Consider the following 24,420-nt stretch of genomic DNA (forward strand, 5'->3'; position numbering starts at 1 on the left):
AGCTTGTGTTGTTAGATGACGTAACTTACTTTAATTATTTTGCACAATGTGCAAACTTCGATCAGTTGGCCAAAAGATTAGAAATAATTGAAATTAAATGATGTGGTTTATGAAAAATTTAATTGGACCTTAATTTGGTTGGTTATCATAGACCATATAGAAAATTAAAATTATCTGCCTAGAGATTCGTGAGAGGAAAAATGGAAAGGAAATAGCCAGTTTGTGTCATAAATTAACCATCTAAGAATAAAAAAACAATTAACCATCTAAGAATTAAAAACAATTAACGTGGTATGTCTTGTTTTTGGTGCATGAAAAGAGAAACTAAAGCATATTTATTATTATTATTAGGGAAAAGGCATATATATTATGATCTCTGCTGGTTGCAGAAATAATTTAGACATTTATTTTTCCTAGAAAAAACACGAATATTAGAAAATGATCTAATATCAAATAAATATAATGGGTGAGACTTCAAACCCAGACCGGCTAGCCCGTTACCTTGTGGAGTTAGCCGGAAGATCCCGGGACATTTCTCTCTATTTTTCCTAGCAGATAAACGCAATGTATATAATTAGATCGATCGATCGATCCCTTGTGAGGAGTGGGCCTGTGCGTGCAGCTAAGCTCAAGCTAAGCTAGCCACCAGCAGCAGCAGCAGCAGCCTCTGACAAATCCCACAAGCGTGATAGCTCAGCTGATCATCGATATGATATAGCTAGCTCAGCTCAGCTCATCAGGCGAGCATCTTTTGGGCCAGATGGCGACGCCGTCGTCGTCCTCGACAGAGACCATTTCAATCTAATTCTATCCCCTCACCCCCAAATCATCCCAAAATCTTAATTATCTAACTAATTAACAAACCCCCGTGCTAGCTAGCCCCCTCTCCCCTCTATATAAGCCCCTCCATTGCTTCGCCTCCCAAGAAGAAGAAGAGATCATATTTAGCTATATCTCTAGCTAGCTGCGTCTCGTCTTCTCCAAGCTATTGTTACTTAGCTAGCTTTAGCTAGGAGAGTAAAAGATCGAGTGATCATTAGTGAGTTTGATTAGTTGATTTTGTTGGGGTTGAGATCGAAGAGATCGATGGCCGGGCTGAGGGAGATGGAGTCGACGCTGCCGCCGGGGTTCAGATTCTGCCCCAGCGACGAGGAGCTCATCTGCTTCTACCTCCGCAACAAGGTCGCCAACCACCGCGTCGCCTCCGGCACCCTCGTCGACGTCGACCTTCACGCCCGCGAGCCATGGGAGCTTCCCGGTAACCTTACCCTACAAACCTACTTTGTCCAGACACATAGTCAGAAGTATTGTATTTTTTTTTTTACAATGAATTGAGATCGGGTGCGAAATTTCACTGTACACAAGAGAGATACAGTGTTGGTGCCTTGATAATTGTTTGATAATTAGTTAATCATTTGGGGTTCCTTGGAGCACAAGCATATAGCTATAGGTGTAGATAGATAGATACAGAATGTGCACGAGATGATCATCAGCTAGCTATTATAGCTTGCAAGCAATCATAAAATTAGCGGCAATAATTTCGTGATGGTTCCTTGGCTAGCTAGCTCACAAGTCACAAGACTCCAAGTCTCGCAAGCTAGAGACCAATAACGACCTGTTTATATGTCCACTTCTAGCTAGCTAGGGCCACTCAGAGAATTATAAAAACGTCACTGTTTGCCAGTAACAGTGACCGCTGTAACACTTCACGTGCAAGCGTATCCAATCCCTCTCTCATGATCTCACGTACCTAGCTCTACAGTGTAGGTACAGATACAACAGTTAATTAGTATCTCTAATGTATATTATTATTAACTTTGATGCTTTAATGAAGGGTGTAACATAGCACTAAATGGTTATTAATTAGCTGATGATTGGATGCATATGAGAGCTTAATTAGTTTTTATTTTGTTAACTTTTTTCAGAGGTGGCTAAGCTCACTGCAGAGGAGTGGTACTTCTTCAGCTTCAGAGACCGGAAATATGCGACAGGGTCACGGACGAACCGTGCGACCAAGACAGGTTACTGGAAGGCCACGGGGAAGGACCGGATTGTCCATGAGGGTACAACACGAGCGGTGGTCGGGATGAGGAAGACGCTGGTTTTTTACCTCGGCCGTGCCCCTAATGGGCAAAAGACGACATGGGTCATGCATGAGTTCCGCCTTGAAACACCTAACTCCCAACCTAAGGTGTGTGCCTTAGCTCTATATTACCTTTCTCGTAGAAATATTTTTCAATAGCTAAGCACTACTACTTAATTTGGTGTGCTCAGATTCACATAATAATTAATCATGGTCTATGTATTCTTTTGTGTCAAGCAGGAGGATTGGGTGCTATGTAGGGTGTTTGACAAGAAGAAGCCATCGACAATAGAAGCCGAGGGTGGCGGAAGCAGTGGCAGCGACCTTTTCATTCCCGGTGCCACCGATGGCTCTACTGACCCCTCCTCGCCGACGACGATGGCACCTCTCCTTGGCTCATCGCCCGATCCGACAGTGGTGGACAGGTTCGACCACCGGTCAGCGGCGGTGCCACCATTAATGGTACTCATGCAAGGTGGTGGGGACCAAATGATCAGTGGTAGCGGTGTCCACTGCAGCAACAACGACAACTCCGGTAGTAGCAGCGCACTGCTTAACCTGACGATGCTGCAATACAGCTTCCTAGAACATCGGCCAACTGGTGACGACATGGCGGTGGGGGCCCACTTTGGAACATGCCAGGGTGGCAACAACGATGCCACGATGGCACTTGGGATGGGGTTTGAGGAGCATGGCATGGGAGAGATCATAGAGATGGAACCAGCATGGCGCCAAGGTGGTAGCAACTGCGTGTACAGGGACGAGCTCTACTTCTAGCAGAAGTAGTACAATGGATTAATATTAATGATTTGCATGTGTTAGAGTTCAGTTAAATTCAGAAAATATGTAGAGCTTAGAAGAGGTTTGCTAGTTTGTGATTAGAGTGTGATTATTAATTAAGGTGGAGTTAATTAAGGGGTCGATTAGTTCGAGTGGTCGTGATATGAAAATATTTGTGTAATTACTCAGTTTGTAGGTGAGCCATATATCAAACAACTTTAGGGAAAGGGGATGATCAAGAATTCAGAACCAGGATGAATTTGATATTCTTGTACTTTAAAAAATGTAATGATGGGAATAATATTTAAATCTGATTGAGCCAAGCTCTTCAGGAAGAGAGAATATATTTTCTGCCACTGAGTTCACTTTGTTCAATGACTTGCGAATTTCCTCCTTATATACTAGACCATGAGTTTGTGAGTCATTTTTCACTCTGTACCATTGGACCAGATGGCTTTTTAGGAAATACCCAAACTGCCTTTATTAAAGAAAAAAAGAGTAACATTCAAAGCCCCCTTGCACAAAATAGATGTTTGGGTTGATTTTCACATTTTTTTTAATATGGTATTACCAATTATATGATATACATGATATATTTCTGCAGTTTAACGTAAATTATTTTGTTTGTGCCATTTTATTTTGTGTAAATGATTCCTCTTTCATTTCACCCAAAAAAAATGTATTTTCTTTCAATAAAATTGGGAATATTTTTAAATGATATGCTGTACATATTTTTTATCTAGTTTTTGTTTATACTTATAAATCTTCTTTCATATGCTACCCAAAATATTTTTGCTCTTTAATGTAAGTTACTTCTCTTTCATATGCTGCACAAGAAAGTTAAAGGATGTCTTGTCTCTGATACATAGATTTCCATCTGTTTAATTTGCAATAAAACCACGCAAAGAATTTTATAAATTTTATAAATCTACAGTGGGGCAAATTAGCTGTCAACCATTTCTTTTCAAGTTAATAAGAGGAATTTTAAAATGTAAGTAGTCCAATCATATAGAATAGAATAATTATCAAACTCAGTATATATAGATGTTACAGAAGAGAGCAAATTGGATGACAGATTGTTGAACTTGTGTAGTTGCATGGAACAGATATTCTCCAGGGGAAAAAAAGTTGTGTTTGTGTAATTTCATCGGACTTCGGGAGCGCATGCATTAGGACCGGCCTTCAAAAAACAGATTGGACTAGGCCTGATAAGAAGAAAATATTTTTGGACTAAAGAAAGATACGTAGTAGGAATTAGCCAAGAAAAAGGTAGAAGACCTAATATGTGGCAAAATAGAATGGACTTAAGGCCGGCCTTGAAAATAAAAATATGGGCTAGGTTGGGCTCATAGAGGTAAGAGGCCCAATATGTTGGGCCAGAAACAAAAATAAACGAAAAATATGTTGGACCAGAAAATAAAAAGTGGGCTAGGTTGGGCCAGTAGAGGTAAGAGGCCCAATAAACCTAGCCCAATAGAGGTAAGAGGCCCAATAAATATTACGCGAGAAGGAGGGCTTGAACTGGGCCAGAAACAAAAATTCTATTGGCCCAATAAAAACGCGAGAAAGAGGGCTTGAACTGGACCAGAAACAAAAATTCTATGAACTGGGCCAGAAACAAAAATTCTATTGGCCCAATAAAAATAGGCTGAACTGGGCCAGAAACAAAAATTCTATTGGCCCAATAAAAATAACGCTAGAAGGAGGGCTTGAACCTCCGACCTTGTGGTTAACAGCCACACGCTCTAACCAACTGAGCTATTCCAGCTAGGTGGTGAATTTTCTCATTTCAAGTTTAAATATTGTTTCTCCACCAACCCCCCACCAAATTTACACGTCTTACAAAGTCCTTGATATTTTCTAATATTATATAATATTTAAATATGTATTTGAAACAAGTAAATAATATATATATATATATATTTAAATAAGTGTGTGCATTATTTTATACCATAAGCAAAGCATCAAGCATGGACATTTTGCTAGTAAAAAATGAGTGCAGCTTTCTAGCCTTCTACAGGGGTGGACAAAATAAGACCGAGAAACTCGGTTAGTAGTTCGGCCTCAGCCATCAACAGACCAAAAAATTTTCGAGCAATTCGGTCATTAGTTTCAGTTAACCGAATTAACCGAGAAGACCGAATTGTGATCCAATAGACCTAGGAGGCCTAACAAGCTCAGTAAAAATACCAAACCCTAGAGGGCAGCAGGGAGGGAGTAAGTCAACCTCACGCCGCCCTAACCAGCGCTGCCTCCAATCCAACCCATCCATCACGCCGCCGCCGCCGCCGCCTCCATCGCACCGCTGCCGCCTCTGTCTCCACTCTCCAAACCTTCGTCTCCACTTTCCCATTGTTGCTTGCATAGAGTCTTTGCTACTTGTCAAATTCAGTCAAACCGAGACCGAGACCGAATTTACTGGTCCTGAGTTTTTTTTTACGAAATTCGGTCATGAGTTTCCAAAACCGAAATGACCGAAAACCAAGACCAAATTTTTCGGTCTGACCGAACGCCCACCCCTAGCCTTCTAGGCCTCCTTCCGATTGTAGGAAAAAGAAGGAATTTTGTTCTTATGGATTGGATCACTGTAGTTTTATATTTGCGTTTGGCTATATTTAAGTTAAGAACATTGTAATGAATGATTGTAGCTTTTTGATAAAGTAAAGACCAGATTATCTGTTTAGAAAAATGGATTAGATTGCTGTAACTTTAATTGGATTGAAAATTTGGTCACATGCAGTACAAATGATTTTTTTTCCTCCTCCGGCGATTCCATAGGAAACGTACGGGAAACAAACCCATTCAGTCTGAACTTATGTTACTTTCCTGGATGAAGAAGGAGCCAATCAAGCATATAATGACAACACTATGGAAATAAGTCGCACAGTCATTGACTAATAAAGTTGTTTGATTAAAAAATATAAGCAAAGCTTTGTAGCAGTGGACCTATAATTTTCCTTGACCTCATACAAATAGCTGTTTACATAGAATTTCTATGTTTTTAATCCTCTATTTTACATGCCTACCATATTGGAGTATTGTAATTCTGTCTATCCCTACATTTTGTAATCCTGTATTTCAAAGTAGCTCTTAGGTATGGAAAAAATAGAGGAAAGCAAAATTTCCAAGACGCTGAATTTTCCTTTCTTTCCATTTGAAAGAAATTTGCAGGACATTGGATCCTCTAAGAAGATGGGACCCACATAAATAGTTTATCCCTATGGCAATCTCCATAATGTATATGGATACAAGGTATCATTAGGAGAAGAGAGAAAAGTAGAGATAGATAATATAATTTATTCCATATGGGTACTCTATATGCATATGGGTAGTCCATATGCATATGGGTATCTTTTGCTATATTTTCTATATGGACTAGTTGCACAGTGGTAATAGGTGGCTGAATGGAATATTCTATTGCTTGCAGACTATTTTTACACCACATTGTGGATGCCCTAAGGCCTCATTTGGATTGTAGGATATATTTCAAATCATTTGGGGAAAAGATCGGCATTCTTCCTTCGTTTTGTATGTAGGAAAAACAGAGGATATTTTCTTCGTCTTCAACTATACAAGAATTTGAACACAATTTGAACATCCATCTTGACATCTTTTTTCTTTCCTTCGCTAAGTCCAAGCAAATTGTGTCATATAACACCAAATGACTTTAAGTTGAGCACATATTGACTACTAATATAATTAGTTAGCCAAATTTTGTGTTCCAAACTTCCTATATTTTGAAATTATTTGTTTTACATGTGCATTCCTTCATATTCCTCTGAATTTCTAAATTAATTTTTCTTATTACGCATTCCACAGGAGCCCTAAATGGAGATTTAATCTGTCCATTTTGGCTTTTGAAAATAACTAGCCTTTTCAAATGGGCGGGAATGGTCCTTTTATTTTGATTGGAACAACATTTTTCACTCTTTAGATGATGGCTTAGGGCACACTGAGGAGACAAAACACAATTGGTGATGAGGAAGGAGTTGAGGTCCTCGAGGTGAAAAGTTCTAAAGAAAGAAAGAATTTACCTGGCAGTCATTGTATTTATGGGGGTGGTTAGATATGTGTGTAAAGTTTTGGTGTGTCACATTATATATACGGACACACATTTGAAGTATTAAACATAGACTAATAATAAAATAAATTGCATAATCCGCATGTAAACTGCTAGACGAATTTATTAAGCTTAATTAATCCATCATTAGCAAATGTTTACTGTAGCACCACATTGTCAGATCATGTCGCAATTAGGCTTAAATGATTCGTCTCGCAATTTACACGCAAACTATGTAATTAGTTTTTTTTATCAATATTTAATACTCCGTACATATGTTCAAACGTTCGATGTGACAGGGAAAAAAAATTTGCCGGTGGTTCTAAACAAGGCCTTTGTAGCATATCTTGATAATTGTGCATTGATTTGTGATTTCGATCCGTTCTTGTAAGGGGGTGGATGATAGCCAAGGATGACATTAAGGCTTTTGTTTGGTTTGCAAGCATACCAAAATATTGATAATACCAAAACATAGGTAAGTTTTTGCCAATGCCAATATTTTTTGACAATATCTACGTGGTGTTTGCAAGTATTGGTAGCAAGCCAAATATTACTAGAATTACTATTAAAAATGCCAATATTTGTATGGCAAGTTTTAGCTTCAAACCAAATCAGCCCATAATCATCATCTCATATGTGACCCTGATCCGCAAAGAGTCAAAGATAAACTTATGGTGCACAATCATGCCTTATTCCACATTCATCTCATATGTTCAATGTTACATGCATACTCTCATTCACCTTCACGCATGAAGCCCCAATTTATTTTTGCAAACCAAATTAACGTGCAATCTCCAATATTACCTGATCTGAATTGATGGGCTGCACAGGTCCTACATTTGCACATCATGCTTCATGTGGCTGTCCGCAGAGGATAGTGTGGAGTCCGTCGATGATGGAAGTTGTTTGCTATTTTTCTTTCGCTCGTCGTCTCTATGACACGAACGATAATGTTTTTGCATTTTCTTCGTGCTTACTATATGATGGATGGCTGCTACCATGCAACGTCGAGCTCACCTCTATACCACGCCGCTACATCCTTCCATGATTCCATCGTCGATTACTGCTAATCACCCGGTTGCCCTCTTCAGCACCAGTCACAAGACACAGACCAACCTCTCCATCCTTATAGCAAGATCCAACAAAGCCACCAGGATCCCAACTTCACGATGGATTTTTGGCTGAATCATTTTTTTTCTTTTCTAGTTTGATTCACTTGTGAGTAATTTTATCACTCGTGTGTGATTGAGCCTGCATTTTTTTTCATTCGTATGACCATTTTATAATACAGATTAACAATACTCTTAGTATCAATTTTTACTCTTATATTGTGTATTGAACATATCAGTAAACAGTAAACATATTACTACACGGTGGCTACAATATCGTGGGCTATATCGAGAGGAAGGTGGTAATTGTTTTACTCGCAGATCACAAAGTCTGAACAATATTCATAACACTAGTAAAAGAATTAGTAGCGTTATAAGCTGGTAGTAATTCCTTTACGACCATTTAGGAATTATGCAGTACGATATGGGGGCATTCATGCAAGTAAATTTGTTACTTTTGAAGGGAGCATTTATGCGAGTAAATTTGTTACTTTTGAATGAGTAGATGTGGAAAGCTGGGAGTAAATGGAAAACTCCACATAGTAAATTCGTTACTTTTGAAACGCGGGAAGATACTAAAATACAAAAACTCGGAAAGAAAAACTAGACGGTACTAAAATGCAAAAAACAGAAACTGGAGAGAAGGAATGAGAAGGGGAAAAATCTAGATGGTTAATATTTTACCGGGCCTTTTGATGAAGCATGGATAAGATGGAAAATAGAAAAAATAAACACGAGGTGATGTGGTAAAAAAAGAAAAGAAAAACGGACGGAGGGAAGGTGTGATGCGGAGGAATGGTGGTGTGGTAAAAAGGGAGAAAAGCATATGGAAAAGAGAAAAAATAAACACGGAAGGTGAGGTGGTAAAAAAGAAAAGAAAAACGGACGGAGGAAAGGTGAGATGCAGATGAATGGTGGTGTGGTAAACAAGAGAAAAGCAGAAGAAGAAAGCGTTGTGCGGTGCTCGAACTAATATTTTAGCGCTACCGTTAATTTGATGCTATAATTATTGTTATATTTTTATTAAACATAGTCAAACTATTAATAAATTTGACTTAAAAATTAAAACAACTTATAATATAAAACGGATGGATCACATGCTATGAACCTATGAGAAAAGATGTTAACGACTTAATCTGTCTTTTAAAAAGAGATATGTTTGTTATGTTGTGTGCCATCGAGCAGATGATAAATCAATCAAGGTGCTAGATGATTGATTGCCACCGAATCATTGCTAGACCAAGTCATGATTGTAAAGAGTATCCTTTTTATCCACTTGATCTGTTAATTTTTTCTCTTTAGAGAAAAAGAGCAATTACAAACCTTACGGCATTTTAACTTCAACAGCCCAACCCACGGTAGCTCTTTTAGGTGGTGTTTTAGATAGATCAAAATAAAAATAAAGTTAGCGTATTCAACCATTAGCCCATAATTAATTTTATAGTATTTAGTTATTACATACTTAAAAATAGATCTATTTTATATTCAAAGCAACTTTTATATTTAAAAACGTTTTACAAGAAACACATCATTAAAAGAAATGTACTACGTTAATTAAGAAAAACCGGGGACTTAATAATCTCCTAATATTTGATCATCCGGGCCCACGTGCACAGAGACACCCCAGCTCACGCCCAGCGAAGCTCCACTGCCCCAATCTCCCGCAAAAGCCAAAAATAAAACCAGATTTTAATTCGGAGTACTAATAAAAAACAAAAAGAAAACTTAAACAAACTCCTCTCCATCTCCGTCTCCGTCTCGTGTCTTCTCGTCTCGACCCATCCATCCATCCCATCCATCGAAATCCTTCCGCCGCGTTTCAAATTTCTTTCTCTCCTCCGCCCTAAAACCCTACCCACCCCCACCCCCACCCCCACCCCCACCCGCCGGCAGATCCAGCGAACTCGCCGGAGATCGCATCGGCGGCGGCGGCGAGGGTAGGGTTCTGGTGGTGGTGCTAGTGTGTGTGGGTGTGGGAGGAGGGGCTCCCCGCGCCGCGCGTGTGGGGGGGACATATGGAGGCGCAGGCCACGGCGGCGGTGAAGGAGGCGCTGGCGGCGCTGTACCACCACCCCGACGACGCCACGCGCACCGCCGCCGACCGGTGGCTGCAGCAGTTCCAGCACACGCTCGACGCGTGGCAGGTCTGGGCCCCTTCCCCCTTCCCCTTCCTCGAGCCGAATCGTCTCGATCTCGCACCTGTTTGGGGTTCGTTAGTTGTGTTGGTCCTGATGAGATTTTGGCTGCGGTCGTGCTGATTCCGCAGCGGGGTTGTTGTGGAGGGGGCGTTCTCTGGCCCTTGTTGTGTGTGTGTTGGGGGGTGGGAGGGGGCATTGCGATCTGATATTTGTTGGAGCGGACTTCTGTTCCGCTGGTTAGGTGACTGATTGCACATTGTATTTGGTTCCTACGTTTGAGGCTACGGTTGATGCATTAACAGTCTGGTGAACTTAGGGTTAGAGCTTAATCAGCAGCTTTATTAGTATGTTGAATCATGAAGTACCTTTCAAACTAGATTTTATTTTGGATACTGAGCGTAGATCGTGGCATATTTGCTGGGAAATCGAGTTCAGCATCGTGGACTTTTATGCAAGTTGGATGAGTTAAAGCTTGCTAGTGTTTGATGCAAACTTAGGTTCGTTCTCAGTTCTCACCATTGGGTTGTGCTATGATGTGTGGCTTACCAATGTGGCTACACAAGCTTATGGACTGGCTGCCGAAGTGAAACATGGAGGATGATGAAATCAGCATATAGATTTTCGGCGCATGGATGTGTATATTTGTGACTCGAAGAGAATTCCTTAGAATTTTTATGCTCCCACTCACCTTTTTAATTTTGTGTTATTAAATTTTATCATATTCCTTATTTAACTGTTTTACTGTAGGTGTAGTGCGTAACTGTGTACTCCTAGTAAATTTAGAGGCCCCCCTTTAAAACTCTCTTCTCTTCAGTGTTTGGCAGATCCCTGTTTCCCCCTGTTACAGTGACATCTTGTTTGTGTTTGCGGATGCTGTTCTTTTAGTAAATTTATGGATGCTAGTTAACTTGATGACATCCAAATATATTTTTCTATTTTTAATTTGCAGGTAGCTGACAGCTTACTTCATGATGAAAGTAGTAATATGGAGACTCAAATCTTCTGCTCTCAAACCCTCAGAAGCAAGGTAAATAAATTGATATGTATCACTGCTTCTCTTCTAATTATTTAAAAAACTCTGAAATTGGTCTAATTCTTCCTGTTATCTTTTAAATTATCCCAATACCAGGTACAAAGGGACTTTGAAGAATTACCTTCAGAAGCTTTCCGTCCGCTACAAGATTCTCTATATGTAAGCACCAGTTTTTGAAGTTCTTGTTTTTCTTTTCTTATTAGCATATTATAATCAGTTCAACTAAATGTTGTATCAAGTAGAATCAGTCTTCTATTTGGCTGCCATTTCTGTTTGATAATAGGCGTTATTTCACTTGCTCAAAATAAAATAAAACCAATTTTTCAAAGTTATGTCATGTCATGTTCAGTGATGGATTTGTTTACCTTTACTAGTAAGATTTGGATAATCTTGTGAAGATCTTGTTTTGTTTCATTTAACTGTGATGTATCTGCAGGCATTGCTGAAAAAATTTAGTAAAGGGCCACAAAAAGTTAGAACACAGGTAATCTATACTACCTCCATTCCTTTGTACTTGTCATTTAGGATATTGATACAATCACCAGTACACAATTTTGACTTATACCTTTTGTAATTATATACTCACAGCATACTAAAAATATAATCATATTAGTAGCAAAAAAAAATATTAGTAGCAAAAAAATCTTAATACGGTCGTGTATATTAGTAGCAAAAAAAAATATATCAAAGTTTGATTGCACACATTCTAAGACCACATTTATTTGAGTATATAGCTTGTAATTAAGCAATCAATTTTGTATTTCACAGTTATAATGGCAAACTACCTTTTGTGCCATCTTCAGATTTGCATTGCAATGGCTGCTCTTGCGGTGCATGTACCTGTAGAGGACTGGGGAGGTGGTGGGATTGTGAATTGGCTAAGTGATGAAATGAACTCTCAACAAGACTTTATCCCAAGCTTCCTTGAGCTGCTAACTGTTTTGCCACAGGTACATACATGTCTAGCCTCATATGGACTCCTATCATATACCCTATTGTTTCCATGTCGCTGAGTTCATCCTATCTTTATAATCCTATATAGGAGTGAACAGTTTTACTTCAAGTCTGTCCTGTAGTTTGGTTAACTCATATAGAAGTACCATGAATCCTTCTGACACTGAAGGATTTGCGTTAAAGAAAGCTGAAATATGATCTCAATGCCTTGTAAAATGTGTGCTATTATATTTTGTGCACAGGAAGCACCAAAGTAGTACCATTTTTGTGGTTATTGTCTTGAGTAAAAGAAAATGAGTTGAAGTAAAACAATTCATTTTTTTATTGTCCTTTTGCCATTTCCAAAAAAAAGAGAGATATTTTAGTAATAGTAGATTGTACATGCTGATTGATGCTATTTCTGAATAATAAGTTAGACTTTTGATGAATCACATTAATGACTTTTGACATATTTTCTAAATATTATGAACCTGTAGCCAGATATCTATTTTAAATCACATAAGTACTATTATGCTTGTAATTTTGCCATGTGCATATATGATCATGCTTGAATTTAGAGTTATGTACACCAGCTACCATGGTTCAAGTAGGCGCTAGACATTAGAGGGTCAGTGAGGCCGGTGCCTAACGGTAGGAGCGTCTAGTTGCTGCCGCCAAGGCGCACCTAGGTCCCAGGACCAACTTGGCTAGGGACTTTGAAGCAGTTAGCGAGCATATATGACATAAAAGAAAGACTGTTCACCATTTATATTGCAAAACTAGATCCCCCAATGCAGAGCAGCTGCATAATGCACCATCAAATGCCAAATTGCTGCGGCTACCTGGTTCCTAGAGCCAATTTTTAGGACACTGCCAGCTACTCAGATTTCTATAGCATATTCTTCATTTTTCTTCAATGATGTCCTTTCAGGAATGTTCTAGTCATAAAATAGCAGCTCGTCCTGAAAGGCGCCGACAGTTTGAGAATGACCTTCGTTCATCAGCCGAAGTTGCACTTAGTCTATTGACTGCTTGCTTGGGTATTGATCAACTGAAAGAACAGGTCAATTTCCTTCTCTTCAAGATTGTTTTTCATTGGCACCTTAGGAGCTTAAGTGGCAAAGAAAATATTTTAAGTTTGCATGTTAGGATAAATATTTTAAGCTTGCATGTTAGGATCTCTTCAGAGATAACAGGCAGTTTATTCACTGCAAAGTTATTCATAACTCATCTCCTGTGAAGCATCTATTACCACATTTCATTGGTTATATTATGACAGATGACATCCTAGGCTAATAGAAAGGTTTGACTGGAGGGCTGGTTTATAATGTGCTATTCTCATTATCTTGGTATATGAGAATGGTGCTATTTTATGTTTCATGTCAATTTCATATTCCACTTTAATATACTTAGATGGTGAGAAACATTCAGCCTTTCCAGACAGCAATATCACATTCAGGCATGCTTTAATATGCTTGATCTCAACCCAAAAATGCATAAAATCTGCAATCTGTAAACATAAATCAATTTATGTGAGGTTTATCTGTAGCTAACCTGATTGTTCCTTTTCAGGTTCTGGAGGGTTTTGCTTCTTGGCTTCGTTTTTGTCATGGGTATGCTTATTGGACTTTAATCTAATAGCACTCTATTCCTTTATAATGTAGCTTTTGTAGTACATTGAACATTTTCTATTCTTAGTAAATATTAAACATCTGCTTCATGGCAGTATTGGCCTCAGGAATTTACTGAGTTATTCTTTCTGCCAGAATCTCCGCATCTAATCTTGCTTCGCTTCCTTTGGTCTATACGGCACTTTCTTCGTTGAACTCTGACCAATTTTTGGAGGCAGCTGTAAATGGTACTGATTGTATATGATCAAAATTTCATTGTATTTTACTTACCCATCATCCGTTAGTTTATCATCACTTTCTCTTCATGTTCTTTTCAATTGATCAGTTTTTAGTACATTATTGTTACGATAGTTATGTTGATCTCAGTAACATTTTTAGATTTTGTTTCTGTTCACTTGCTGCAGAATTGAGTCTATGCAGGCCAATTTGCAGTGATGTTGTGTAATTCTTGACAATTCTGATGTCAAATTCGTAGATAGTTTAAGTTCAGGAATAAGGAATATTGTATACTCACATTTGGATGTTAACCAGCAATTAACTCTGGTATAACTCATAAAAAGGGAGCTTTCACAGCACAGTACAAAAAGCGTACCAGATTTCAGGTTTTGACATGTTAGTGTTCATGTTTCATGCTTCAATAGGTTCTATAAAAACAAAGTGCAGTTTCCAGGTGTTGACCATAGACAATGCGAGAGGCTTTATTAGGCTTCAACAAGAGTTTCCAAAATTTCAATGTAGTTCTGAACAAGGTCTAATAAAAAGATCAAATCCTGGTGCAGACTTCTAGAGGGTAGTGTAAATGGGTTGGTGTTAGTGCATGCTTAGGCGCTATGGCGATGAGGCCAATGGCGGTGACATAAGTGTCAACCCAGCTATAGGTGGCAGTAATGTTGTTTGGAGGGAGGTGGTGACAGTTGGGGTTTGATGTGCACTGTCTTTGATGCAGCACCAATCCATACGGGGGGCTGCCATACTGGCCTGAGGGTCCATGTTCTCCTTGTCATCGCATGCTGTTGCAGAGCACAACCTTGCGGACTGCTTCAGCACCGCCCTCTTCTTGTCCTTTATGATCTGCAATGCCACCTCTGCGCACTCATTAAGGATAGATTTGTGGATCTACCCCACCCTCGTCTAGCACTGCTCATCATGGAGGTTGCGAAGAACAACTGAGTGTGTATGTAATAGATAGAGCTTGAGCTGTGGCTTCTGTGCTAATTTCAATGATCAACAAGCTTGGTCAAAAGATGGATCTTTTCCAGCTTTAAGTCAGATTCTGAAGCTGAAGCTATCTTCTTTTGGAAAAGCGATCTGCCGAAAATCCAGCTCTTTCAGTTTCTCCATTAGGCCTTCCATGCCCTGTGCGTCCTCCTCTCTCTCTCTCGCTGTGATATCTCACGGCGCATTGAAGAATTCAGGATTTAAAGTGGCAAGTGTGTCTTCACTGCTTTTGCTTCCTGTCGTCAAGTTTGTGGCTTCTGCATTGGCTGTCATCAATCCAGAGCTCATACTCTGTTGCTACTGACATACGTCGTTGCTGCCAAGATCTGGGTTGGCATGCTACTGTGCTGCTGTTTATCTTCAATAAAGCATCCTATCGGCAACGGTAGGCATAGTTAATTTGGTGTTTTCTAAATGATTTGATTCATAGAGTTCTATTAGAGATCAGATGAAAGCTGAGCATGGTTAGGTAATGTAACCTTGTCGTTGCTTTCTAGTGGTAGAAATATGCTTTCTAGTGGTAGAAATCTTTGAACTGTTATCCTTATGGTGTCAAACTTCTTCCAAGCAATTTTTTAAGCTCATCACTTATATTGAAATGAAATTTTGGGCTTATAAGCTAAGAAGCTGAAAAAGGATGGCTTATTGAATCAATTAAGCTAGTTTAAAGGACCTCTGGTATTCTATACTCACTGTAATTGGTCGCAGGTAGTTACGTTCAAGATAACTGTTTTTACACCCATGTTTTTGTTGGAAGCTCACTAATTCATTTTATTTAAACTGACAGTTACTTCCGAATTGATACATTTTACGGTATCTCGAGAATCTAATGGCATCACCGAACAGCTTCCACTGATTCAAGTTCTCATTCCTTATGTTATGGGTCTTAAGGAGCAACTCAAAGATTCATCGAAGGTTTGAAATTTCCTACCAATTTTACATGAACATCTGATTTCTCTATTTGCGAAACTTCTCTTGTTCATATATTTCAATGGTTTGGGTGATACAATACATTAGCAAAGCAGTAAAATGTGAATAACTCTATTTTGATTTACAGGATTCAATAGTGATTATTTTTGTTGCCTTCATGTTACCTAAATTATTCTTTTATCCTATAATGGTTTTGTTGATTTTTTATTCCAAGCAACCCACAACAAACCATCTTTTAAAATGAACCTTCGAATTTGTGCAAAGCAGAAACTTTGCGATAATTATGGTGACATTTGTCACCTGTTTGTGCTCATTATCCTCTGGCCATATAATTTGATTTAGATAACAATTAAAAGTTGCGAACTAATGAGGGTGCTGAGCCTTTCAAATAACCCAATGAGTTTAAGGAGAATCTAAATTTTGAAACACACGCTACACTAGTTGATTGTTGCCACATATATTTGATTTCACTTGTGATTGAACTTCATCTTTCTTTTGTTTTCTCTTTGAAATGTCACTTAGTATTATGGGACACAAATTCAAAAGTTTTCTGAAACGACATTGAACAATGTATAATATTATGTTTGGCATTTCCCTAGTTGGCTAGTTGGACCTATCAAATTTGCTCGTAGTAGACTTTATGTTGATTTTTTTGAGAAAGTTTTATTTCCTATGTATCACTTTCACAATTTTTTGTTGCCCTTTGTATCATTATATTGTTCCTTTTAACTTTTTGTGCCATGAGAATGTGATAAATATATTTTTCATTACTTTACTGTCTATAGTAATTCATTTCTACATTACTAGGATGAAGAAGATGTAAAAGCTATTGCCCGTTTGTTGGCAGACATGGGTGATTCTTATGTTGAGTTGATTGCAGCAGGTAAAGCTTCATGGATGATGCTTACTGTTGTATATCCTGAGATTCATGTTTGAACAAAGTTTATTGTGATCATTTAAGTATGAGGGTATTGTGTTTATTTTTTTATCTTTCTACAGGTTCTGATGATGCCATGCAGATAGTGAATGCATTACTGGAAGTTACTTCTCATTCAGAATTTGACATTTCCTCCATGACATTTAATTTCTGGCATCATCTTATGCGTAACCTGACCGATAGGTACCACTTTACTAAATGATAACTTGTTTTTCACAAGAAACAACCCATTCAATGCTTACACATCTTAGGGGTTCGTACGCATCATATGGATCTGAGGTCTCAATCAACACTGAGAGGAATAGAAGATTGCAGCTATTTCGTCAACCTTTTGAAATTCTTGTTTCTCTGGTATGTTTTTGAGAGGGTGAGGTTTATTAGTATAACTGTCCTCTGTATGATGTGTCGTGTAAAAATAAACTTGTCATGCTAACTGAATCAGGTAAGTTTCCGAGTTGAATATCCTGAGCTCTACCACACCTTTTCGGAGGAAGACCAAAGGGATTTCAGACATTCCAGATATGGTATGGTACAGTGTTTCTTTTAACCCAGTTGCTCTTGCAATGTTGGCCTTTTCATACAACTTGTCAAGTAATTGGATCCATTTTTCTTCAGCGGTTAGTGATGTATTACTTGACGCAACTGATGTTCTTGGAGGTGATCCGACGCTGAAAATACTTTTCACGAAGCTGATTCAGGTGAACTTAGCTTTTGACCTGTTCTTGCTTTAAATTTATCTACGGTTCCAAAATAACCTTCCTCACAAAATGTGGAATTTTAGTTACTGGTTGTTTAGGCATGTTTAACTGTTCTGAAATCCTGGCATGAGAATCTCTTTTTGAGAAATGTGCTTAGTGATTCAATGTTGTTTGTCAGAGTTTGCATGTGTTCGTTTGCGGATATTCTGGAGGAAACCTGGGATCTAAGTTAATTGATGAATAAATTATGCAAATTCTTCGTGCAAATTTTTCCTATACTTCTACATCTTCCTTCTATTTAATAATTACCTACTTTTTTTTTCAAAAAAGTTCTTTTGTTTGAACACACTAATTGCAGAAAATCTCATTTCAGACTCCTAAAGCTCTGAACAATGCAAATGACATGGATGTGTACTTCATCCTGTTAGTCTAAATTTTCAGTTATGCATGATGAATATCTTGTGGGACTTCAGTTACTTATGCAAATCTTATTGAACTAGGTGCTTTAAATTGTTACCATCACAAGTTTTGTCCATCCATTTGCTGGCTTCTTATCTTATGCATAATTACACACCTTAGTTCCTTTCTAGCAATCCATGTGCTAGCGCTAGTCCTACTTCTATTTATTTTAGTTCCTTTCCCATTTGGTTTGTGTGGTCTGACTAGGGTCTCATCTTAACCACCATCTTGCTTGGGACTAAAGGTTGATGCTGTTGTTGTGTCCATGGCGTGGTGATTCTTTTAACATGGTTACCAAACAGTCTCTATATTCATTGCATTACTGTTGATTATACGATGTGGCACTTGGTTGCTGTCGTCATGGTTGCTGCCTAACCATACAAACAATGGACGGGGGGAAGCCAGGAGAACGTTGGTTGGAGGGAGGGAGAGATCAGCTTGTCTGCTGTGAGTCTTTCATTGGTTAACGAGTCCGTTGGGATCTTTTATGGCCTTCTAATATATGGTCATGTGCTAATTAAGCTACACTAGTTTGTAGCCAATAATTCAATAACTGAAATAATTCAACAAATTTGCCATGCATTATGGTGTCGCGTCACTGCATACTCAGCTAACAGGTTTTGTTGTAGTGTGGTGTCTCAGCTTGCTTTTTTGCTATGGCTTTTAACCTCTGCTATATCTGATACTTGACTATTACTTTCCTGGCTTCCTAATCCTGTAAAAGATTTATATTTAGTAATCTATAATAAAAGATTGGACTTTTATATCTCAGGCATGTGGAAATGGACAGAACCAAAAATGGCAGCCTGTCGAGGCTGCGCTGTTCTGTATACAAGCCATTGCTAAGTCAGTCTCAGTTGAAGAGAATGAAATACTACCACAGGTATGTATATCATTTTGGGTGTATTTTAATGTTTTTACTTATGCATCATTTGCTATTTAACTGATGGTTAAGATCGCTGTGTGGTTACTTTCTACTGTGCTTAGTGCGTAAATTTACCACCATAGCTTTATACTGGATGCTGGTCATGAAATGTGTTGCTGTTATTTGAAGGTCATGTCACTGCTTCCCAGCTTTCCTCATCAAGAACAGTTGCTGCAAACAGGTATGTTTCAGTTTAATTGAAAGTTCATAACTCATAAGTCCTTGTTTGCAGCTCACTGCTTTGAATTTTATACTGTGACTGGGATTCAGGTTTCACTGTAAGACAGTAGCTCATTGACACTGGTTGAGATTTAGAGTTCTGACAAGTTAGGGCTGTTTGTTCCTAGATACCAGGATTTATGATAATTTTATTTTGGCATTGTTGTACTTGCCCTAAACCAAATATTATGTTTCCCAATAGTTTCAGATTCGTTTGTGTCTTCATATGTTTTCCCTTTGTTGTGGATGGTAGTTATTCTATTGAAGTTTGCGGTCTGAAATGCCAATTGGTTCTTCCCTAGCCTTGTTATGAGTTATGACGATGATTGGAGCTCAAATGTACTTGAAACTGCAGTTTGTTCACTCGTTGGAGCATTTTCAAAATGGATTGAAGCCGCACCATCTGAACTGTTGATACTACCACCTCTGGTTGATATTCTCAACAAGGGTATGAGTACATCAGAGGAAACAGCTGCAGCTGCTTCTGTGGCATTCAAGTATATATGTGAAGGTATGACTTGAGTATTCCCATACCTTAACAGAATCTCTGTTATTTGTGTTCATATATTTTTTTTCAAAATTTTGATATTCTTGAGCTATTTCCTGTAACTGAAATGGTTTGTGTGGCCTTGTTAGTCCTTGTAGTTTAACATTTGTAGTTGTGATGTACTGTAGTGTCCATGAGATATTCGTCTATTTCCTTGCTGGTTGAATCTTAACATAAAATTGCCTTGTTACAACTAACTCTGTACCTAAATTGTCTCCTTGTCTATGACAGACTGTAGGAGAAAGTTCTCTGGTTCGTTGGATGGCCTTTTCCAGATTTACCAAATTGCATTAAGTGGAGTTGGTGGTTACAAAGTTTCTTCAGAGGACTCATTGCATTTGGTTGAAGCCTTAAGGTTCGTTTGTTCCCACCAGTGCTTTAGTCATTTGTTGCTACCTTTGTTTTGGTTTTGTTCAAAATCTCACCTTACATGTTCTTGCACTCATCAGTGTGGTTATCACGACTCTCCCACCAGACCATGCTCAAAGAGCATTGGAGTTAATCTGCCAACCAGTAATTAATCCCTTGCAGGTTAGTATTGATCTTTTACAGTCATTTGATGATTTCGATTTTTATCAATGCTAATATAGTATATACCGATATAATAGGAAATAATCCAGCAAGGAGATACAGTGCTTCAGCAAGTTCCTGTTCGGCAATTAACCTTGCATATAGACCGATTATCATGCATTTTTAGGTGGTTATCTCCCACTTATATATTTTTCCACAGAAATTTGTTCTTTATTTACTAAATTCTCTGATTTTTTGCAGCAATGTGAAACTTCCACAAGTAGTTGCTGACGCTGTCAATAGATATTGGCCAACATTGAAAAGTATTTTTGATCAGTGAGTATTTCAACAAAACAGATATGGGGAAGTTACTTTTGGTATTATATTCAGGAAATGTTTCATCCGTTTCTGTTGTATTGCTACTTCTGCAGACGGGCATGGGATACACGGACCATGGAGTCACTATGTCGTTCTTGCAAATTTGCTGTGAGTTTACCATTTTATTTTATTTAGGTCTGGAAGTTTTTTTTAATACAATGTACACTCTGATGGAATACAAATACTGTCACAAGTGCATAAGGGTGGTTTGGCTAAATTCTAGGATTAGTTCGACAGCAGTGCGCGCACACTTTCCAAAAGTAGCAAATGCTAAATTTCATGTTAAGTATTTTTCCTCCACTCTGTACTTCACTATAATAGAGAGTGCCCATGTTAGTTGCCTAAATGCCTTATAAATTATTACTACCTCCATATTTTAATGTTTGACGCCGTTGACTTTTCGTCCAACGTTTGACCATTCGTCTTATTCAAAAAATTTATGTAATTATTATTTATTTTATTATGACTTGATTTATCATCAAATGTTCTTTAAGCATAACATAAATATTTTCATATTTTCACAAAAAAATTGAATAAAACGAATGGTCAAACGTTGGTCAAAAAGTCAATAGTGTCATACATTAAAATACAGAGGGAGTGTCTGTCTGTTGGTATCAGTTGAGCATCGTGCAATTATGAATGATTAAACTTCCATAATAAATCAATAATGAGTTTTTGCTCTGGTGATGAAGGTAAGGACATGCGGGAGGTTCATGGGATTCACCATTGGTGCAATGCTTGAAGAAATCCAAACTCTGTATCAGCAACACAATCAGGCTTGCTTCCTTTACTTGTCGAGTGAAGTTATTAAGGTTATATATGTTGAAAGATCTTATCAATGCATTTTTTGTTGTATCTTTGATTTTCTGACAATATTTTTTATTAGATATTTGGGTCCGATCCAGCATGTGCAAACTATCTTGCAAGTCTGATTCAGGCACTTTTTGGCCATACAATACAGCTCCTTCGGACTATTCAGGTTCTGTTCTCTTCTTCTTCTTTTTTTAATCTGGGAAATTCAAATATTCAAATTATGATCAACAACATGACAAGTAATTACTGAATTGCGTTATCTATGTTTGCAGGATTTTACAGCTAGACCGGATATAGCTGATGATTGCTTCCTGCTAGCATCAAGATGTATTCGTTACTGTCCAGATTTATTTGTACCTACAGAGATGTTTCCAAGATTGGTTGACTGTGCAATGGTTGGTATAACTATACAGCACAGGTAGTGCCTCGAATAGTCTACCTGACTCGTCAGAGAGAAATGCACTATACATGAGCTTTATATTCTGTGCTCAATTCTTTAATGCGGTTTTGTGATGGCTAATTTATTGTCTTTCTTTTTCTTGTGTTATGTAACAGGGAGGCATGCAAGTCTATATTATCTTTTCTATCTGATGTATTTGATCTTGCAAAATCACCTGAGGGGGAAAAGTACCGAGAATTAATAAATACAGTTATACTTCAGCGGGGTGCAGTACTTACTAGAATAATGGTTGCTTCCTTAACAGGAGCTCTGCCATCTAGTCGCTTGGAAGAGGTACACAATATGATTGTGTGTTATATGGTGTTTCCTATTTCTTATTGTGCTGCTTACTGAAATTTCATGCTTGAAAAAAATATGAACTAACAAACCCAATATTAGAGTTCTGTGTCACCAATTAAAATAATAATTGATAAGAAGAATGAAGCATTCACTTTTAAAAAGCCTTGGAAAACATGTTCTTTTATCCCTTTTTTTGGGGAAAAATAATCCAAATTCTCACTGTTCTAAAGTGATGAAATGCGGATGAAAACTGACAGATAAATTAAATATTATATATTAAAAACCTAACAAATAGCTTAGAACGAGTGCTCTAAGCAATACAGTAAAATAAAGTTTTTTTTTAGAAACCATATTTTAATAAGCATGGAGCAAATAATTTGCGGCAATAATTTGGTGGATAAGCGGAAAAGAGCGCTACCTAATTTGGTCTTCAGAATCATCAAGTTCCTTTTTGAGGATTTCATAGTCTGTTGCGTTAAGGTTCAATTTTCTGTTGGATTACTCTCTGCTCATCTTCATTGACATGAAAACGTTATTTAATGTCTACTGTTCTGCTTGACAATCAGACTAAATTTAGGTAAATTGTTTTTCCAACTATTATCCCATAATATTTCATCTCAAATGCTCTGGAATACTACAAAACATCCATGTCATGATAATCTACTGCCATCCCAAATAAAAGTTAAATCATTGGAGAATTCCCACTTACCACTGTTTTCACCGATTATTTTTAATAAACTGATGCTATTTTTTAATAACATTGAACTACAATGTGGGATGTTTGAGGGCAAATCTGCTGTTGTATCCTCGTTTCAAGCTGTGTTGACAAGATTGTAGGAAGCAATTTTGTGTGTAATTTGAAATTTAGGTGCACAAGATGCATATTGCATCCATAAAACAGGAATAATGAAAAAAAATACTAGGTGGCATCTCTTATCAAACAGCTGATGTCACCTCACTATATATGCTCAAATTGTGGTCAACACTTGAACTAGATGTTGAAATATATTCCGATGGTTTACACTTTATTGTATTTGTATGGATGTGTTCTTGAATTCAATCACTGTTCAATGAGCTCTGCCTAGCCTATTATTCCATCCCCTACAGCTCTGTGCGATCAGTTCAGTCCTTTTTATGAATAGAGTGACTGGAAGTGCTATTTGTTCAAATGCTTCCAACTGCATTTTCCAAAGCTTTTCAAGACCTTGTTTGTGTCCCACGCACCTACTATGGCCTGAAGCAACAGGTGTTGGCTAAATTGGCACAAACTGTTCGTACTCATAGCCTGCCTTTTTTTTAGTTCCAATTGTCTTCTCCAGGTTCTTGCTTTTGATTGTACGAACAGTATTTGACAGTTTTGTTAATTCACTGATTTGTAAGAATTTTGATTGTGCTTGTAAAATAGAGATCTTCCCAAGAAAGGCCTTAAGAAACCGTCTTCCCTTTAAAATGTTACAGGAAATGCTAGAAATCTAGATCCTGACTCCACCTTATGTTTGATGCGAGGATGAATTTTCATCTTCTACTTGGAATTTTGCAGGTCTCGTATGTTCTGGTGTCCCTTAGCAGATCATTTGGTGGGAACATGTTGAGTTGGGCAAGGGAATGTATTACCCTTATACCACCACAAGCCTTGACAGATTCAGAACGTTCAAGATTCTTGAATATTATATCTGATGCATCATCAGGATCTAGTCTTGGTTCCATAACAGATAGATTTGCAGAAATCTCAGAAGTTTGTAGAAGGAACAAAACTGTGCAAGACATAGTTCAAGGTGCTTTGCGGCCACATGATTTATCCTTCACGGTTGCCCCCCCGCCATTGTGAGAACAGGACGTTTATACAAGACCAACTGAAAGTCCATGGCGGTTCATCTTTAGTCAGTGTTGGTTTATGCCTCCACAGCTTCTTTGGATCTTTTTTTCTACTTCATACAGGTTTGAGTTGCGGCACCATACTGTTCAGATTTGTTCAGAGGATAGATAGGTTAGTGGTGGTCACTGTAATTCTTTTGTATTTCGTCGTCACTGTACATGTTCCATGCATTGTGTATCTGGGAGGAAAGTTGTGTTGTATTATGTCAAAAACGAGGTGGGTATACATCACTGGGGGAGATCACACGGATGGTGATCTGCCTTTGGGCCTGATTTTTCAACGGCCGGCCAGCTTCTATCAATTTAGATGGCCTTCAATTTTTTTATTGTTATGAAGACCTCTTCATTTAAAAGGATCCCTTTTATGTTTAAGTAGAGTGATTGGACTTCATGCCAGAGTTATCT

General features: G+C 38.1%; 2 protein-coding genes and 1 non-coding gene across 3 annotated transcripts; 2 read left to right on the plus strand and 1 right to left on the minus strand.

Annotated features, from left to right (window-relative positions):
* The first annotated feature begins 597 nt into the window (after positions 1-597).
* Positions 598-3,238, plus strand: LOC4348901 (protein CUP-SHAPED COTYLEDON 1). Its single transcript, XM_015757764.3, has 3 exons — positions 598-1,258; positions 1,926-2,191; positions 2,324-3,238. The coding sequence occupies exons 1-3, from the start codon at positions 1,087-1,089 to the stop codon at positions 2,858-2,860; spliced, it is 975 nt and encodes a 324-aa protein (XP_015613250.1). The 5' UTR covers positions 598-1,086; the 3' UTR covers positions 2,861-3,238.
* Positions 3,239-4,557: 1,319 nt separating this feature from the next.
* On the minus strand, positions 4,558-4,631 carry TRNAN-GUU (transfer RNA asparagine (anticodon GUU)). Its single transcript has one exon. It is a non-coding gene; the product is annotated as a tRNA-Asn (tRNA).
* A 5,161-nt stretch (positions 4,632-9,792) lies between these two features.
* Positions 9,793-24,347, plus strand: LOC9270745 (transportin MOS14). Its single transcript, XM_015759319.2, has 27 exons — positions 9,793-10,176; positions 11,120-11,197; positions 11,300-11,362; positions 11,640-11,687; positions 12,007-12,153; positions 13,068-13,199; positions 13,709-13,749; positions 13,903-13,994; positions 15,773-15,900; positions 16,723-16,798; positions 16,915-17,035; positions 17,104-17,203; positions 17,295-17,376; positions 17,468-17,550; positions 18,782-18,892; positions 19,064-19,115; positions 19,509-19,664; positions 19,932-20,055; positions 20,150-20,231; positions 20,309-20,397; positions 20,472-20,546; positions 20,642-20,696; positions 21,281-21,400; positions 21,475-21,567; positions 21,674-21,819; positions 21,957-22,134; positions 23,681-24,347. Exons 1-27 carry the CDS (start codon positions 10,048-10,050, stop codon positions 23,966-23,968), a joined length of 2,889 nt encoding a protein of 962 aa, XP_015614805.1. The 5' UTR covers positions 9,793-10,047; the 3' UTR covers positions 23,969-24,347.
* The last annotated feature ends 73 nt before the right edge of the window (positions 24,348-24,420 follow it).

Source organism: Oryza sativa, chromosome 10 (assembly GCF_034140825.1).
Source record: "Oryza sativa Japonica Group chromosome 10, ASM3414082v1".
Taxonomy (NCBI): Eukaryota; Viridiplantae; Streptophyta; class Magnoliopsida; order Poales; family Poaceae; genus Oryza; species Oryza sativa.

Coding starts and splice junctions, on each gene's coding strand:
- LOC4348901 (XM_015757764.3), top strand. CDS start 1,087: ATGGCCGGGCTGAGGGAGATGGAGTCGACGCTGCCGCCGGGGTTCAGA. Junction 1,259..1,925: donor CGAGCCATGGGAGCTTCCCG/GTAACCTTACCC, acceptor AACTTTTTTCAG/AGGTGGCTAAGCTCACTGCA. Junction 2,192..2,323: donor CACCTAACTCCCAACCTAAG/GTGTGTGCCTTA, acceptor TGTGTCAAGCAG/GAGGATTGGGTGCTATGTAG.
- LOC9270745 (XM_015759319.2), top strand. CDS start 10,048: ATGGAGGCGCAGGCCACGGCGGCGGTGAAGGAGGCGCTGGCGGCGCTG. Junction 10,177..11,119: donor ACACGCTCGACGCGTGGCAG/GTCTGGGCCCCT, acceptor TTTAATTTGCAG/GTAGCTGACAGCTTACTTCA. Junction 20,697..21,280: donor GTCGTTCTTGCAAATTTGCT/GTGAGTTTACCA, acceptor CTGGTGATGAAG/GTAAGGACATGCGGGAGGTT.